General features: G+C 38.9%; 1 protein-coding gene across 3 annotated transcripts in view; it reads right to left on the bottom strand.

Moving 5' to 3' along the window:
* Positions 1-18,767, bottom strand: part of CFAP36 (cilia and flagella associated protein 36) — a 33,916-nt gene that overhangs the window by 3,927 nt on the left and 11,222 nt on the right. For all 3 annotated transcript variants that reach the window (XM_036262933.1, XM_036262932.1, XM_036262934.1), the window contains exons 4-7: positions 12,896-13,010; positions 7,058-7,145; positions 4,951-5,002; positions 2,494-2,596 (exon numbers count right to left, since the gene is read on the bottom strand). In XM_036262933.1, coding sequence (XP_036118826.1) covers positions 2,494-2,596; positions 4,951-5,002; positions 7,058-7,145; positions 12,896-13,010 — 358 coding nt within the window. The remainder of the gene's footprint in view (positions 1-2,493; positions 2,597-4,950; positions 5,003-7,057; positions 7,146-12,895; positions 13,011-18,767) is intronic.

Genomic DNA, 18,767 nt, shown 5'->3' with positions numbered 1-18,767 from the left:
TATGCAAACAGAGTTAAACATGCAGTTCTCACTGATGGTGACTTTAAGGAGATAGGCTTAGCCCCCAATATGGAACCACATAGATGGATAAGGGACAGTTCATTTCTTAGTTGGGGGGTCCCAAGCACATAAGCATTTATATTTAATTCATGTACTTGCTCTGAATAGTTGGTTAGTTGGTTCAGAATTAGTTGGTTATAGACATCTTGTATATTCTAACTCGGGCCTAGAGAGGAAAATACTTAAGATCAAAATACCTAGCTTCACTGATTTCTAGAAATGGAGAATCAGCAAGCCCACAGTTTAAAGAAAGATCATTTCATCTCTGGCAACTCTGTGTCAGTCTGAGAACAGATACTATACATTTCTAGAAAGCAGGAACCAGGGGAAGATATGAACAAAGGGATGATTCCTCCTAAGTGAGTCTTCATAAGGGGCTTCCTGCAATATCACAAATACTCATTTTTTAAAAAAATAGAACACCTTTTAAAATCAAAATCATTACTTTTGAAATTATCTGCTGTTTGTTCTGTGCCACTAATGTGCATAACTGAGTTAAATATGGATTGAGATTAAATTCTGCATAGCTTCACTTAATACCCAGATAAGAAACTAGGCAAAGCAAGTTTATTCAAATTATGTCAGACACAAGATTTAAACAGTGTATGTACATAGGTCTGTATAAAACAAAGTTAATTTAAAAAGCTCAGACAAATCTATAGCAGGTGCTTTCATAGATTTAATTCAAATGAGGTTATTCTACTCAGTAGCTGCAGAATATGCAAAAAAAAAAAAAAAGGTTAGATCTGCTAGGAGGAAAGCAGCAAGGAAACTTCATAAACCTGCTCCTGTTTCATATGCCCCATTATTTGATCAATTAAGAATATAGTGCCTTGCCCAGCCAGTGAGGCTCAGTAGATTGAGCATCATCTCATGGTCTGAGAAGCCTCAGTTCAATTCCCAGTCAGGACACATGCCCGGTTGCAGGCTCAATCCCCATTAGGGGCCATGCAGGAGGCAGCCGATTGATGTTTATCTCTCACATTGATGTTTCTCTCTCTCCCCTCCTCTCTCTCTAAAAAATCAATAAAAACATAATATAAAATAATAATTTTTTTATAATAATAAAAAAATAATATTATAGTGCCTTAAAAATCAATGGGTAAATATCAAACCCATCTTATCTCAATTATAAAAGTTCTAAACTAAAGTGTAGAACACAAGATTTGAAGTGAGAAGAAAAAGGTAAGTCACAGTTTCACTAGTTAATAGTTCATTGATTTTGGGCAAGTCACTCAATTTCCTTTAATTTCTTGTTTAAAAAGAAAAAAAAAAAAAGAGTCCAACCAGTATGGCTCAGTGGTTGAGCATCAACCCATGCACCAATAGGTCCTGGTTCAATTCCCAGTCAGGGCACATGTCCAGGTTGTAGGCTTGATCCCCAGTGGGAGGCATGCAAGAGGCCAATAGATGTTTTCTCTCACCAATGTCTCTCTCTCTCTCTCCCTCTCCCTTCCTCTCTCTCTAAAATCAATAAAAACAAAATTTTGAAAAAAGGAAACGTCATAATATCTGACAGAGTTATGGTTTTTTTTTCATTGAGAAAAGGATATTTCTTTAAAAGTATAAAAATCCATAAAATGGCCCTGGCCGGTTTGGCTCAGCGGTTGGAGCATTGGCCTGCGGTCCGGAGAGACCCGGGTTCGGTTCCCGCTAAGGGCATGTACTTCGGTTGCAGTTTGTCCCTGGCCCTGGTTGGTCGTGCGGGTGGCAGCCACTCGATGTGTCCCTTCACATCGATGTTTCTCTCTCTCTTCCTCTCTCTCCCTCCCACTCTATCTGAACAAAAAAATGGAAAAATGTCCTCGGGTGAGGATAAAAAAAAAAAAAAAATCCATAAAATGAACTGAATACATGATTATCATTCATTTTCTATCTCAGAATTACTTGTTTCTGTATAAAGGAAATCAGAATATATTGAATGTGGATTTGCTACATATTTAATAATTTCTTCTGCTAACATTTCCCACAAGGATTCTCATTGGTTTGCTTTCAACAATAGTTTCTAAGCATCTGGATAAATTAGCTACCTCTTATTTTCTAGATGTGCTTTAATTCCCTTTGAAAATAACATTATCATTCCAAGTTCAGCTTCTTACTTACCATATAATTGTGGTCAAGGGTGAGAATACCGAATGTTATGTGAACACATCTTGGATGCTGCAGCTGTGCTACCAGAGGCTGGTTGCTCCTTCACTGCTCTGGGTTCCAGACTTCACTGAGAAATTTGGTGACTACACCATTTCTGTCAATTGGTTATTTCCTACCTGCAACCTCTTTAGCTAAATTGACATAGAACTTTAAATACCAGTGGCCATTCAGTACTCTCTCCCAGGGTTTTTGAAGGTTAAGTACGTAAGAGAAAGTAAACACTCTTTACAATGTTTATGTATTCACATTACTAGAGAAAGTTTAGTAACACATCAAGCTTACCTAAGGGTGGGTGTGCAAAATGTTCACCATCCCCTTGGGAATTATTCATTTCTGCAGTTTCATTAGCATGCACTGGGGGTTCTTCTGCTTTAGCCTCTGATAACTACAGGATTCCATAATACAATTTAAAAAGATATTTTAGATTAATTTTGATTCTTAATTCACTATTTAAGAGATCCAAAGACATTAGTTTTAAAAACTTACTTTTCTAATTTTCCAAAGTTATCTTCCACTTTTTGAGGTAGGTAAACCTTCTCATTTCAAATCATGTAGTGCTAAGATTAACAAACTAGTATGATTAGGACTTTGGACTTAGAAAGAAGTGAATTCATACTCAGGCTTCACTTTTACTATTCATGTGCCCTCGAGTGAGACACCAAGAAATACTCTAAGAGAAATAAAACCACTGAATTATATAAGGTGCCTCTCCACTTAAGATAACCTATATACCACTATTATGATATGCCTGAAAAAGCCACAAATTGGTTTATTTCCATTTCTAAAATGGAATACCATATTTAAAAACCAAAGACACCATTTAAATCACAGAAAGAACTAAGTAAACTGATCATTTATTTTTTCCTTAAAAACAGAATAATCCGATCACATGTAGCTTATTAGGTAATTCTTTAATATCTAAATCATAAGCCCCTATATGCTGGGTGATGGATACATAATGATTATTATTATCAGTTCTATTTTTGTGTGTTTAAAATTTTCCATAGCGGCCCTGGCCGGTTTGGCTCAGCGGTTAGAGCGTTGGCCTGCGGTCTGGAGAGACCCGGGTTCGGTTCCCACTAAGGGCACGTACTTCAGTTGCAGTTTATCCCCGGCCCTGGTCGGTCGTGTGGGTGGCAGCCACTCGATGTGTCCCTTTCACGTCGATGTTTCTCTCTCTCTCTCTCTCCCTCCCACTCTATCTGTACAAAAAAAAAAATTGCAAAAATGTCCTCGGGTGAGGATAAAAAAAAAAATTTAAAATTTTCCATAGCGCCCTGGCCGGTTTTGCTCAGCATTTAGAGCGTTGGCCTGCAGTCCAGAGAGACCCAGGTTCGGTTCCCGCTAAGGGCACGTACCTTGGTTGCAGTTTGTCCCCGGCCCTGGTTGGGTCGTGTGGGTGGCAACCACTCGATGTGTCGCTTTCACGTCGATGTTTTTCTCTCTTTCTCTCTCCCTCCCACTCTATCTGAACAAAATATCGAAAAATATCCTCGGGTGAGGATTAAATAAATAAATAAATAAATAAATAAAATTTTCCATAGCAAAGTTTTTAAAAACATAATATTATGCTAGAAGGCTAACAGAGTTTGCTTAAAAATCAGAGTTAAGCCCTGGCTGGTTTGGCTCAGTGGTTAGAGTGTCAGCCTGTGGTCCAGAGAGACCTGGGTTCGGTTCCCGCTAAGGGCACATACCTTGGTTGCAGTTTGTCCCCGGCCCTGGTTGGGGTTGTGTGGGTGGCAGCCAGTCAATGTGTCTCTCTCATATTGATGTTTCTCTCTCTCTCTTCCACCCTCTCTCCCTCTCGCTCTATGAATGCAAAAAGTGTCCTCAGGTGAGGATTAAAAAAAAAAAGAGTTAATACGAATGTCTTCTGATAGAAGTTTTGAACTGTTTTCTGTTCTACACCCTCATGTTTTAAAAAGTCTTTATTAATATCTATGAATTTTACCTTCTTAACTAAAAGGAGATTCACTTTAAAGATACATATACATCACCTTTTAAACCTAAAACATCTCTTTCATCTGCTCTTCATAGGGTCTTGGAGTAAAATAGGTTTTTCCAAGATATTGAATGATATCAGCACATATCATAGAGATTGAAGGAAAATAACTTTCAAGTGATTGAGAGTTTATATTAGATTTTCTTTTCCTTCAGGGAGATTTGGGGAAATGTGGAAAGGCGGGCAGCTGAGAAGAGGGGAAAGAATAAATATTAGCTTCCCTGGCCTCAGCCAGATGCGTGTATGATGTCCGCTCAGGGAAGGTTAGGCCCTGTCTGGAAGCAGCCCCTAATGGAGAGTGGTGCGCCAGAAAGTGTGGTAAGAACCGTGCGCTCCGAGCTGACAGGTAAAGCCCGCAGGGCACCCACTGTAGTACCTGCAGTTGCTGTTTCAAAACAGTAAAGAAATGAAGGAGAGTGGGAAAGAAAAATATTTTTCATAATCTTCTTTTATTCATAAAACTGAGGGGAATTTTTAAAAGGAATCCCCCCAAATATAAATGGTATAATAGTTTTTTGGAGTTAATAATCTGTCTTTATTGGAAATGTAAAGGTACGTTGCTGGATGAATTATAAAGTGAATAAAATTATAAAGTTAAATTTAAATGCTTAGAATTGCCAAGATAATATGAACACTGCAAGGAATTGTGTAGTTCCACATTAGCTTAAATTTTAAAAACAAAAACTAGGTATAACACCACAAAATACTTCTGTTATATTCATATGTTCTGTAGGTACCTGCTTTTTTCTCTTCCTTTCTTCCTCCTCGTCATACTCCTCTTTTGATTTTCTGAAATATATAAAATAAGGTAAAAAAGTAAATTTTCTTTTTTGGTTAAAGAAAAAAATATTCGACAAGCAACATGCTAACCTAAGCTTACAATATGTGTAAAGAATTTTGGAAACAAAATTCAGGCTTTTCTTAAATCAGCTTACAATCAACTGAGAAAGACATACATAGGCATATATAGCATATTACAGTTAGTAATATAAAATACAAGTATGCTCATTTCTTCTGAATGTGAATAACCCCTCCCTAAACAAAGATCAACAGGCTGGAAAGCCTAAACATAAATATGAATGGCAAATCCCATTAATACAGACTTTGACCTCTCCCTTTAGTTATAGCCTTCCTGATAATATCCATTTTTCCCCTCATTCTACTTTTTCCTGTGGCATCTAAGCTACTACACAGCTTTCCTAAAGCCATTATGCCAAAGCCCTATCCGCTTTTATAAACTGCTTCACTGAGGCAGCCTGATTTAGGAAAATAACCACATCAACTCTCATACTTGTTCATAACTAAGCTCTACTTTTATATACCGTAGTACACACCCCTCAAAAACCCTTAGAAAATAAAATTTAAAAGTACAATGTTGATTAGCCCTGGCCGGTTTGGCTCAGTGGTTAGAACGTTGGCCTGTAGACCAGAGAGTCCCAGGTTCGGTTTCCACTAAGGGCATGTACCTCGGTTGCAGTTTGTCCCTGGCCCTGGTTGGGGTCATATGGGTGGCAATCACTTGATGTGTCTCTCTCACATCAATGTTTCTCTCTCTTCCCCCCTCTCTCCCTCTTGCTGTTTATGAAGATAAATGCAAAAATGTCCTCGGGTGAGGATAAAAAAAAGAAAAAGTACAATGTTGATCAGTTTTCAGACCAACAATCAACCAACAGAAGCAACCAGTGTAAGTCAAAACTTTGCCAGTCTTCTCTAAACCTTTCACCAATTATCCTTACCTCTTCAACACTGTAAACTCAAAGCACTCTGTGTTGCCTCGGACTCCCATTTGCCCCTGCCATGGAATGCAGGATATGGCAGCAAAAGGCTGGGTTTACTGGAAGACCTGCCTCCCTCCCCCAACCCCTCAAATCCCTGAAATTAATCAGACAGTCCTCCTGCTCCTTACCACCCACCAGCCTATCCTCCATCTGCTTTGGAGTTGGAGACAAGGTGAGTTGGTGGGGGGACAACAGGATGCTAGAAGATTTGTGGTTACAGCTAGACAGGAAGGGCCCCCACAGGCCAAGACCCCATTCTACAGGTGACACAGTGGCTTCAGGTATCCTTTTGCCCTAAACCTAAACCTCATAGGTGACTTTAAGTGCCGCAATTGCCCCTCCCTTCCAAAGCTCCCACTGAGGTCAGGGACAACAGGCCCAAGGGGAAAAAAATGCCCCCTTAGTGGGCTGCACACTCTGTGTCAGGCATTTGGCTGAGTCATGTAACAGGCAAGGAAGAGGGAGGGGGGACTCAGTGGGAGAAAAAGGAGAAACATCTGTAACAAAAATTAATTAATAAAAAAGAAAAAAAAATGGCAAAAAAAAAAACCAACAAAACAGGCAAGGAAGAGACAGCAAAGACAGTCATCTGGGATAGGCACCTCCCACTGTCCTCTTCCACTTGTAGGTTGCCTGCCACCCAGTCAGCTATTTGGTCTGTGGAGTCTGGATGTCTAGCCTCCTACTGTGAAACACATGGCTTGAGCCACCTCTAATACCAAGATCCAGAAGCTATGAATTTCTGGTCAGTTCAGGCCACTACACCCCTTTCCAGGCAGGAATCTAGTGCATCTTGATCCGATTTAGCTTCCTACTCCCACCATGGGAGAGGAGTAAGACACTCCCATTTGCGTTAATCAGGTATGAGTCATCTGAAAATAATTTTTTCAGTCCATTAAGAAATGTAGCATATACATAGTTATAAACAAAATGATAAATCACTTTCATGGTCTTCAGTAGAAAATTTTGATATTTTACTAGCTCATATTTTTTTGGGGAAAGTATATATACAAGTCATATTACAAAATTCTAATGATTCATTCAAAAAATAATTAAAGAAGGATACCTAAGAACTTCCCTCAGGATTTTCATCTCTTCCTGTTCAAGATCACTGACCACATCAGAACCATCTGTTAAGCAGTCAGGTAACACACCTGTTCAAAACCAAAGACCACATGGAAGAATATCAACTCAACTGAAAGCATTTATTTCTCACTTAGTTCATCAAGAAATACAAATTAATTTATTAATATCTGTCACTTTAAAGAATGTTCTAAGCTATTATTTTTTTAACTATGGTCTTTTTTACTTTTTTTTGCATTAGGGAATCAGCAACGCCCCACGCCCCCAACCCCCCCCCCAAAACACACACACACACACACACACACACACACACACAGTTTTATCTAGAAATAGCTCTTATTTGTATTTTCTATTAAAAATAATAACAATTAGCCTGGCCAGTGTGGCTCAGTGGTTAAGCATCAACCCGTGCACCAAGAGGTCACCGGTTCTATTCCTGGTCAGGTCACATGCCCAGGTTGTGGGCCCAATCCCCAGCGGGGGCATGCAGGAGGCGGCCAATTGATGTTCTCTCTCATTGATGTTTCTCTCTCTCTCCCTCTCACTTCCTATCTCTCTAAAAAATCAATATAGAAAAAAATTTTTTAAATAACAATTGTATATGGTAGTAAAAATTAACTTAAGCTATTATCTTCCTTAGTCATAATTATCAGAGGGTATAGCACCAAACCCAATAAGCTCCTACTAATGACATTATGCTCTCAAAAGCACCCCTTAAGCCCTGGCCGGTTTGGCTCAGCCTCTAGAGCATCGGCCTGCAGTCCAGAGAGACCCGGGTTCGGTTCCCGCTAAGGGCGCGTACCTCAGTTGAAGTTTGTCCCCGGCCCTGGTTGGTCGTGTGGGTGGCAGCCAGTCGATGTGTCCCTTTCACATCGATGTTTCTCCCTCTCTCTCTCTCTCTTCCTCTCTCTCCCTCCCACTGTATCTGAACAAAAAATGGAAAAATGTCCTCAGGTGAGGATGAAAAAAAAAGCACCCCTTAAATGGGAAAAGAGTTTACAAATAAAATGTAAAAGACTTTGTTAATTGAAATACCACATTAATACTCTTCATTCTTACAACAAATGCTAGTACTGGACAGGGCCCTGTTTACTACATGCAAAAAAGCCTGGTGCTAAGCACTTAGGGGGAGTATAAAGATGGATAAAATAATCTCTGCCCTTAAAGCTTCTATGCAGATATTGGACTAATAACTATAAACCAAGGAAGTACCAACTTCAGCCCAAGACAAATAATAATTCATGGCAAGTAATTTTAAGTATTGATTTAATTTACTTTATTACCTATACCTTTCTTATAAGCAGATAGTCTGATAAAAAGTGTTCTGTTCATATCTATAATTATATTCTCATGATATTAGCAGCATGCCTCAAATTTTTACCTTCTATTTCTTTTTTAACTTATCTTTATTGTTGAATATATTACAGGTGTCCCCCCTTTTTTCCCCTACTGACCCACTCCTCCCTACTCCCACCCCCCTCCTGCCTTCCCTTCTTCTATCTCTTTTTTTTTAAGGTTTGCTGTGTATTTTCTTTTTCTTTATAGATTTTCAGGGAGAGAGAGAGAGAAACATCAATGAGACAGATCATCGATTGGACGCCTCCTGCATGCCCCCCATTGGGATCGGGCCCACAACCCGGGCATGTGCCCTGGCTAGGAATCGAACCATTGACCTCTTGATGCATGGGTCGACACTCAACCAGTAAGCCACACCATCCGTGCCCTCCTTCTATTTCTTTATCCACATATGATAATGGGATTTTGGGTCTGCTCTAAATTAAAGTAGCTTTATTATGCTACTCCCCTTGATGTTTAAATGCATTTTAATTAGACTTTCAATTTTGAGATAATTGCAGTTTCACACATAGTTGCAAGAAATAATACAGAGTGATGCTGTGTACTCTTCACCCAGTTTCTCCCAATGGTAACATCTTACAAAACTATAGTACAGTATCAGAACGAGAAAACTACATCTATATAACCCATTAATCTTAAGTGCATTTTTGCTAAGTCAAAAGATACACAATTAGTATTCTCCTAATAAACTTTGTAAGGAAAATGAAAAGAACTACAAAAAGAATAATGTAACAGTGTGTAATTCTACAAAACCATCAAAATAATGCTCTAATTTGCATTTTCCCAAAATTCTTTGATAAGGTACAGTAAGAATTCAGATAGCTTTTGAATTTCTCTCACTACGAAGACAATTTTCAAATGGTCTACAGTTTTTAGTACAATCAGCATCGCTCTAAGGTCCTTCGCCCTGGATATAAGTTAAGCAACATTCTTTTATTTTATTATTTTTTTATCCTCACCTGAGGACATTTTTCCAGTCTTTGTACAGATGGAGTGGGAGGGAGAAAGAGGGAGGGAGGGAGGGGGAGAGAGAGAGAGAGAGAGAGAGAGAGAGAGAGAGAGAGAGAGAGAGAAAAACATCGATGTGAAAGGGACACATCGAGTGGCTGCCACCCGCATGACCAACCAGGGCCGGGGACAAACTGCAACCGAAGTATGTGCCCTTAGCGGGAACCGAACCCAGGTCTCTCCGGACCGCAGGCCAATGCTCTAACCGCTGAGCCAAACTGGCCAGGGCTAAGCAACATTCTTAAATACATGTATTAAAAATCTGTCACAGCCCTGGCCGGTTTGGCTCAGCGGTAGAGCATCGGCCACGGACCAATGAGTCATGGAAAGTATCAAGGTCCTTGATAACATCACTGAGCCACTAAATTAACCAACCCTGGACCTGTCTTCCTTCCCTCTCTTCCTCTGGACTTTTTGTGCTGTGAAATGATAAATCTCTTACTGCTTAGGCCAGTTTCATTTAGATTTTCTGCTAATGGCAGCCTGAGGCATCCAGCTGATAGAAGCTGTAGCACTGTTCCCCTTTTATTAAAATCTAAATGAGTTTTCACTTAAATTCCAAACTGAAAACTATAGAGTGCATATATCAAGTTCATTATTTCTTACCAAAACTGATCTCCCCACAAAAGAACAATTTTAACTAACAGAAAATAATTATTCAAATTCTCTATCCCATGGATCAATATAAAGCGTAGTTTCAGAACAATTCAGAGAAAAAATTTTATGAAGCAAACTAAGGTAGAGAGATTGTTTTCCAAACTCATTTACACCAAAGCAATTGCACAATGTCATGTATCCTTCAGAATTGAGGTAGTATTATCTCCTAGCCACAGACAGGAACTCTCTTAACTGTGTGAAAAGCATCTTAGGATTTTAGGTGATAGTTACAGTGGTGGTTTGTTCTATGGTAGTAATTTTCTTCTTCTTTTTTTTTTTTTTTATCCTCACCCGAGGATATTCTTGCATTCATCTTCAGATAGAGCAGGAGGGAGAGAGAGGGAGGAAGAGAGAGAGAAACATCGATATGAGAGAGACACATCGACTGGCTGCCACCCACACGACCCCAACCAGGGCCGGGGACAAACTGCAACCAAGGCACGTGCCCTTAGCGGGAAACAAACCTGGGTCTCTCTGGACCATGGGCCGACGCTCTAACTGCTGAGCCAAACCAGCCAGGGCTGATCTTCAATTTTTTCATCTCATGGCACACACTAACTAATTACTAAAATTCTGCAGCACACCAAGAAATATACTTTTTGCCCATCTGACAAAAAAAATAGGGATCACTTTGATTCATTCACTCCGGACGATTACTGTTGTGTTGGCTGTTGTCATTTTTTTATTTGACAGTCTAAGGGAAAAGAGGTCAGTGCCCCTGACTAAATAGGCAGATATTGCATGTTTTTAAAATTCTTGCAGTACACTTGTTGAAAAATCGCTGTTCTAAGGGATTAAGTCTCTACTCACATCAGACAAATGAAAGAATAATCCACAACATGGGTCCTGCAACATTCTAATGTTTGCCCTGCAACAATAGAAGCCCTATTGCTGCATGTTCCAGCTCCTTAAAAGCAAACAGTGTATCTTCGAGAAACAATCAAAGAAAAGGTACTGCTGCCAAACCATGAAAGGTACATAGGCATGGTAAAGAATATCAGTGGCAGTCTATTGAGCAAGGAACACATAGGTTATTAAAGTCAGGTTATCAGAGCCAGAAATCTGAAAGAGGGTAAGAATCTAGGTTGAAAAGGAGATAGTACAATAATAAGCATGGTTAGAAACTAATGTCTTGAGTTAAGAAGTCAAATGTAGTTCAAGTACACAAGAAGAGAAAAAAGGTAGGAATAACTTGAGAGAAACATATTAGGCACACCTTGAGGGTTACTAGGGCTTTGAGTTGTTTTCTGTCCTACCTGATAGTGGTACAATCTTAACTATCCATTGCCCTAGAACAGTAGTTCTCAGTGTGGTTCCAGGAACAGGAGTTTAAGCATCACCTGGGAACTTGTTACAAATGCAAAGTACTGCCCTGGCCAGTTTGACTCAGTGGTTAGACTAGCATCGGCCCGCGGACCTGAGAGTCGAGTTCGGTTCCCTCTAAGGGCACGTAACTCGTTGCAGTTTGTCCCCAGCCCCTGTTGGGGTCATGTGGGTAGCGACCATTTGATGTGTCTCTCTCGCATTGATGTTTCTCTCTCTCTTCTTCCCTCTCTCCCTCCTGCTCTATCTGAAGATAAATGCAAAAATGTCCTCGGGTGAGGATAAAAAAAAAAAAAGCAAAATATTGCCCTGACTGGTGTGGTTCAGAGGTTAAAGTGTCGGCCCTTGCACCAAAGGGGCAGGAGTTCAATTCTCGGTCAAGGGCACATACCTGGGTTGCAGGTTCAATCCCTGGCCCAGTCAGAGACATGTGGGGGGACACCAATCGATGTGTCTCTCTCATGTCAATGTTTCTCCCTCTGTCTCCCTCCTTCCCATGCTATCTAAAAAAAAAGGAAAAATATCCTGGGGTTAAGATTAACCAAAAATAAAAGAAAGAGAGAGAAAGAAACTGGGAGATGTGTTTCAACAAGCCCCTCAACTGCTTCCAATGCTCACTAAAGTTTGAAAAACACTTTCTTCTACAACAAAGGTCCTAACAATAAACCAGAAGAAGGGTAGTCACACTCTCTCAATAGTAACTACAACTGTGAGCACTCAAAAGTACTGAATTTCATAAACACAATGGCTGGGCAGAAAAATCAAGCTCTCTGAAACCTAATCAACCTTAAATCAAATTCTGGTCTGTTTTGTTTGTTCCTCACCCAAGGATATTTTTCTATTTATCATTAGATAGAGTGGGAGGGAGGGAAGGATGGCGAGAGAAGGAGAGAGAAACATTGACGTGAGAGGGACACATGGATTGGTTGCCTCCCACATGACCCTGACCAGAGCCGGGTGACAAACCCCAACCGAGGTATGCGCCCTTGACCAGAATCGAACCGCGACTCATTGGTCTGCAGGCTTACGCTCTAATCGCTGGGCCAAACCAGCCAGGGCTGGTCTGCTTTTGAGATGTCAAACATGCACTGATCAGGAAGTTTACGTTCTTGAATCTCTTAAGTCAGGCTCAGAGTTTTAAACTTGGAATAAACTTATACAAGGCAGCTACATTTAAGACCATGTTAGAATCAGAATAGTCAATCCAGCCAGTGAGGCTCAGTGGTTGAGCGTCGACCCATGCACCAAGAGGTCGCCAGCTCGATTCCCGGTCAGGGCACATGCCCAGGTTGTGTGCCCGATCCCCAGCGGGGGGCATGCAGGAGGCGGCCAACTGATGTTTCTATCTCTTTCTCCCTCTCACTTCCTCTCTAAAAATCAATAAAGAAAAAAAATAATTTAGAATCAGAATAGTCAAAACTAAAAAAAAAAATAAAAAGTGCATTCAGCACTCAGATTTCTAAATTCAACATTTTACCATTTCTCTCTTGAATTATTCGAATAGCTTGCAGCTGCATTTCAATGTTTTTCTGGACCATCATTGCTTTAAAGATAGTAAAATCTTCTGCAGCCAACACAGGTTGCAAAATGGCCTGTGGAAAGAAATCTGTAAGTTAAATGAAGACTCAAGTTTTAAAACTACATGCATACCTCGTTTTATTGCACTTCTTAGATAATGTGTTTTCATCAACATTGAGACAGATCTTCTACCAACACAAAGATTACAACTCACTGAAGGCTCAGATGATGTTAGCAGTTTTTAACAATAAAATATTTTTTAATTATAGTATGTATGTTGTTTTTTCTGTATCTGAATTTGTTTTCAGCCTCATTAATCTATTTGGCTATATTCTGTCACTTGAAATTTACTGCTTAATGATAAATCAGTAACTACAAAATTATCCCTTAATTAATAAAAGTACCCAAGTAAATAAAAGTAAATGCCAAAAAGTGAAGTCTGGACAATAAATGCAATAAGGTATTAGTAACGTGAGAATGCAACTGTCGTTGTCCTATATATAGAAAGTTTCATGGAAGAGGTGGAATTAGAAATTAAGATGTAAAATCATTTTCTGGATAAAACTGAAGTATAATAAATTAGAAAAAATAAATGAAGATGTCTACCCTAGAAGATCCAAATTAACATTTCCTTAACTACAGAGAACTACTGCTATATCAAAGAGCCAACCAATTCCCATTCTAACCAATAAGAAGTAGAATAAAATTTGAAATGTGTAAAAACCCAAAAGAAAACACTCAGATCTTATCCATCTTACTAAAATCTTATTTCAAGCTTTATATGATATTAATGGTAAAGCTGATCACATAAAATTGTGGAGAGGCAACAAAGGGTGTGCTATTATTGTTCAACAGGTAGGAAGCAATAAGGTCAGAGATACCTTAACAAAAGCACCATCAAAGAGCTCTAAGCAAAGAAAAGGAAGGAGCCCTTCCCGCAGCAACCAGCTCACATCCTAGACACCTGCAGTATAGCAAAATAAAGTGCAAACACAGTTCTGTGACATTATTTAAAAAGTTTCTTTACCCTTAAATTCATATATACTGTTCACAAAGCCCAAGGTAGAAATAGCAAATAGGCTTCATCTGTGTTTGACTGAAAGTTGCAGCCCAGAGCTCAGTATTAAAACACTTGTGGGCAGCCTCTCTGATAGATTAGTGATGACTGCCAGAGCCTCTTAATGGGATTATGCCACTACATAACTTTGTTCTGGGGCTTCCTAGACTTATTATTAATTATATCAAGTACTTTAACCTCATCACTACCAACACCTAAAGGGCACTGATATTGATGGCAACGTGTCAACCAGAGCTTCTTTTAGCAAGTCAGAGTTTGAGTTGATACTTAAAGGTATGCAGGGCTTCTCAAAGTGTGTTCTAAGAATACAGAAAGGAGGAATTGTTAAATGCATATTCCTGAGGCCTGCCCTAGACATAATGAATCTAAATTTCTGGAGGATGGGTGCCTGTGTATCTCCCCAGATAATTCTTATAATATTGAAGTCTGAGAACCATAGGTACAGTGGTGAAGAAAATGAGCCCTTGCAGCGGTTAGAGCGTCGGCCTGTGGTCCGGAGAGACCCGGGTTTGGTTCCCGCTAAGGGCTCGTACCTCGGTTGCAGTTAATCCCCGGCACTGGTTGGTTGTGCGGGTGGCAACCACTCGATGTGTCCCTTTCACGTCGATGTTTCTTTTTCTCTCTCTCTCTCTTCCTCTCTCTCCCTCCCACTCTATCTGAACAAAAAATGGAAAAATGTCCTCGGGTGAGGATAAAAAAAAAAATGAGCCCTTGATATCAGACACCTACTTCCAGCTTAAGCATGAACCAACTGTGTAACTCTGGACATACCACCTAGTCCTCTGAGCATCAGCTTCATCTGCAAATTAGTATAATAATAATAAAAGTAATAAAGTGTTTCACTGAATCTAAGACTCTATAGATTAGTAACATAAACTATTATTTCATGTACCAATAAGAAAAAAACCCTGCCAATTAAATTATGACAGGTCATCAATTATAAAATGTACTCTCATTTCAGAGATAGTATGATATGAAAAATTTGCATTTTAGAATGAAGGAAATATAGTAATAACTTTCTGGCTTGGTGTTGTAATTAAATAAGATAAGAAACTACTTTTTTTTTTTTCATCCTCACCCGAGGACATTTTTTCCATTTTTTTGTTGAGGTAGAGTGGGAGGAAGAGAGAGAGAAAGAGAGAAACATCGATGTGAAAGGGACACATCGAGTGGCCGCCAATCAGGGCCGGGGACAAACTGCAACCGAGGCACGCGCCCACAGCGGGAACCGAACCCAGGTCTCTCGGGACCGCAGGCCGAAGCTCTAACCACTGAGCCAAACAGGCCAGGGCGAGAAACTACTTTTTAAACTGAAAAGTGCCTATAAAAGTAATTGTTCTGGTCTCTTGAGACTTATTAAATATTGGCATTGCTCTATACCTAAATCATTACAGCAATTGGGCTCTTTGGTCCAAGGAAATGGATCACCCCTCTCCTAAGAGCTTCTAACAAAGATACTCAAAATATAAGAGTTACTCCAAAAAACTAGCAAATAGTTTAAAAGCAACAAGTCTTAAGTATCCTTTAAATTAACTGAAATGTCAAACTGCTTTAAAAGAAAACTATGAGTTAAAGCAAATATGATGTTACCTATGTTTAAGAAAAGCACATTAACAAAAATTGAACATTAATTCTTTAAGACTCTGACTTGTTTAAAAGACATTCAGGCATACTCACATTTAGCCTAAAGTTACCCTTTTATTTTTATTTTTAAAATATATTTTTATTGATTTTTTTAGAGAGAGAGGAAGGGAGGGAGAGAGAGAAGCATCTATGTAAGAGAGAAACATCAATCAGCTGCCTCCTGCACGCCCCCTACTGGGGATTGAGCCCGAAACCTGGGCATGTGCTCTGACCAGGAATCGAACCCGGACTTCTCAGTCCATGGAATGACACTCAATCCACTGAGCCATACTGGCCAGGCATAAGATTACCCTTTTATTATCTCTGCTTAGAGTTAAATTATACCATAGCTTTGAAAGATGCAAGTGATTTCATGCATTTAAGCTGCTCTATTAATAGAAATGCAAGGAGAAATAGAAGAATTCACTATTTCACTTGGAGAGTTTAACACCCACTATCAGTAACAAATTTAGCAGGCAGAAAGTCAGTTAGAACATAGCTGAAGTGAACAGCACTTCAGGCAACCAGATCAACTTGACATTTATCCAACAACAGAAAAATACACATTTCTTCTCAAGCTCACACAAAACATTCATCAAAATAGACAACATCTGGACCATAAAACACATCTTAATAAATTTAAAAGAAGAGGCATCAGCCCGGCCGGTGTGGCTCAGTAGTTGAGCATCAACCCATGCACCAAGAGGTCGCCAGTTCGATTCTCAGGGCACATGCCCAGGTTGTGGGTCAAATCCCCAGTGGGGGGCATGCAGGAGGCAGGCGGCCAATCGATGTTCTCTTTCATCAATGTTTCTCTCTCTCCGTCTCCGTTCCTCTTTCTCTAAAACCAATAAAGAAAAAAAATTTTTTTAAATAATAATAAAAGAAGAGTATTCATACAAAGTATGCTCTCAGACTGTAATGGAATTAAACTAGGCAACTCTAACAGACAGATGGGAAAACCTAAAATACTTGGAGGAAAAAACAACATACAGTCAGCCCTCATTTATTGTGGTTAATCAGTTCCAGACTCGACCACGATAAATGAATTTCCACAAAGTAGGATTCTTTATTTATACAGTACTTCTAAATTAACACATAGGTCAAAGAAGTCTCAAGAGAAAAATTTTAAAATATTTCTAACTATATGAAAGTGAAAATACAATATATCAAAGTTTGTAGGGTGCAACAAAAGTACCACTTAGAGAGAAATATATAGTACTGAATGCATATTAGAAAAGAAGAAAAAAAACACAAAGTAGCATAAAAAAGAAATAATAGAAATTACAAACACAAAATCAATGAAACTAAAATGGAAAATCAATAGAGAAAATCAACAAAGCTAAAAGTCGATTCTTGAAAGATGAATAAAATTTACAAACCTCTAGCCAGGTTAACTAAAAAGAGAAAGAGAGAGAGAGCGGGAGAGAGGGAGGCAGGGAGAGAGAAGACACAATCATTAATATCAGAAATGAAAGGGGGACTTCACTACAGATCCTATGGACATTAAAAAGACAACAAAGAAATATTATGAACAACTCTATGTCCACAAATTTGATATCCCAGAGGAAATAGACCAATTCCTTGAAAAACACAATCAAAGTCAACTGGTCTTTGACAAAGGAACAAAGGCAATCTAATAAAGAAAGGGTCATCTTTCCAGCAAATGGTGCTGTAATAACTGCACATCTACATGTAAAAAAAAAAAAAAAGAATCTAAACACTGATCTTAAACCCTTCACAAAAATTAACTCAAAATCATAGACTTAAATGTAAAGATAAACCATAAAACTTCTACAAGATAGCATACAGAAAATCTAGATAACCTTGGATTTGGTAATGACTTCTTCAACACCAAAAGTAAAATCTATGAAAGAAAACTGATACATCAAACTCTTAAATAGAAACTCCTGTCAGTGAAAGACACTGTTAACAGAATGAAAAAAGCCACAGAATTTTGTAAACTATTTGCAAAACACTTATCTGACAAAGAAGACATGTATCAAAAATATACAAAGAACCCTGGCCGGTTTGGCTCAGCAGTTAGAGCATCCGCCTGCGGTCCGGAGAGACCCGGGTTCGGTTCCCGCTAAGGGCACGTACCTCGGTTGCAGTTTGTCCCCGGCCCTGGTTGGTCGTGCGGGTGGCAGCCACTCGATGTGTCCCTTTCACATAATATATATATATATATATATATATATATATATATTTACAAAGAATTCTTACAACTCAACAGTTAGAAAACAAATCAATTTAAAAATGAACAAAAGACAATGAGAAGACAACTCCACAGCTATTAGAATGGCTAAAATCCAAAAAACTGACACCACCTAGTGTTGACCAAGATGTGTGTGGAACAAGAGACACTCCCATTCATCGCTGCTAAAAATGCAAAATAGCACAGCTACTTCATCTTTCCTATTTATTTTTTCAATTACAGTTGAAATACAACATTATATTAGTTTCAGGTGTATAACATAGTGATTAGACATTTACATACTTTATGAAGTGATCACCCCAGTAAGTCTAGTACCGATATGATGCCATGCACGTTTATTACAATATTATTGACTGTATTCCCTATTACTGGTACAGCTACTTCAGAGAAGAGTTTGGCAGCTTCTTACAAAGCTAAACTTAATCTTACCATATGATCCAGCAATCTGGCTCCTAGGTATTTACCCAAATAAATTGAAAACTTTATGTCCACACAAAAGCCTAAATACAAATATTTATAGTGGCTTTATTCATAATTATCAAGGACTGGAAGCCACCAAAAAGTCCTTCAAAAGGTAAATAGATAAACTGTAATATATCCATTTAATGTAATATTATTCAGCAATAATAAAAAACTATTAAACAAATAAACCTGGAGGAACCTTATGTTTATATTGCTTAAGTGAAAAAAGCCAGTCTGAAAAGTCTACATACCATATAATCCCAATTACATGACATTCTAGAAACGGAGAAAATAAAAAGACAGCAAAAAAATATCAGTGGTTGTCAGGGGTTTAGGGCAAGGATGAAAAGAATGAATATGTGGAGCACAGGGAATTTTTATAGAGGTGAAATTATTTTGTATGATACAGTAATGGTGGATATATGACATTATGTATTTGGCAAAATCCAC

This window comes from Molossus molossus, unplaced genomic scaffold (assembly GCF_014108415.1).
Source record: "Molossus molossus isolate mMolMol1 unplaced genomic scaffold, mMolMol1.p scaffold_m16_p_15, whole genome shotgun sequence".
Taxonomy (NCBI): Eukaryota; Metazoa; Chordata; class Mammalia; order Chiroptera; family Molossidae; genus Molossus; species Molossus molossus.
This window is presented reverse-complemented; position numbering and strand designations above follow the sequence as displayed.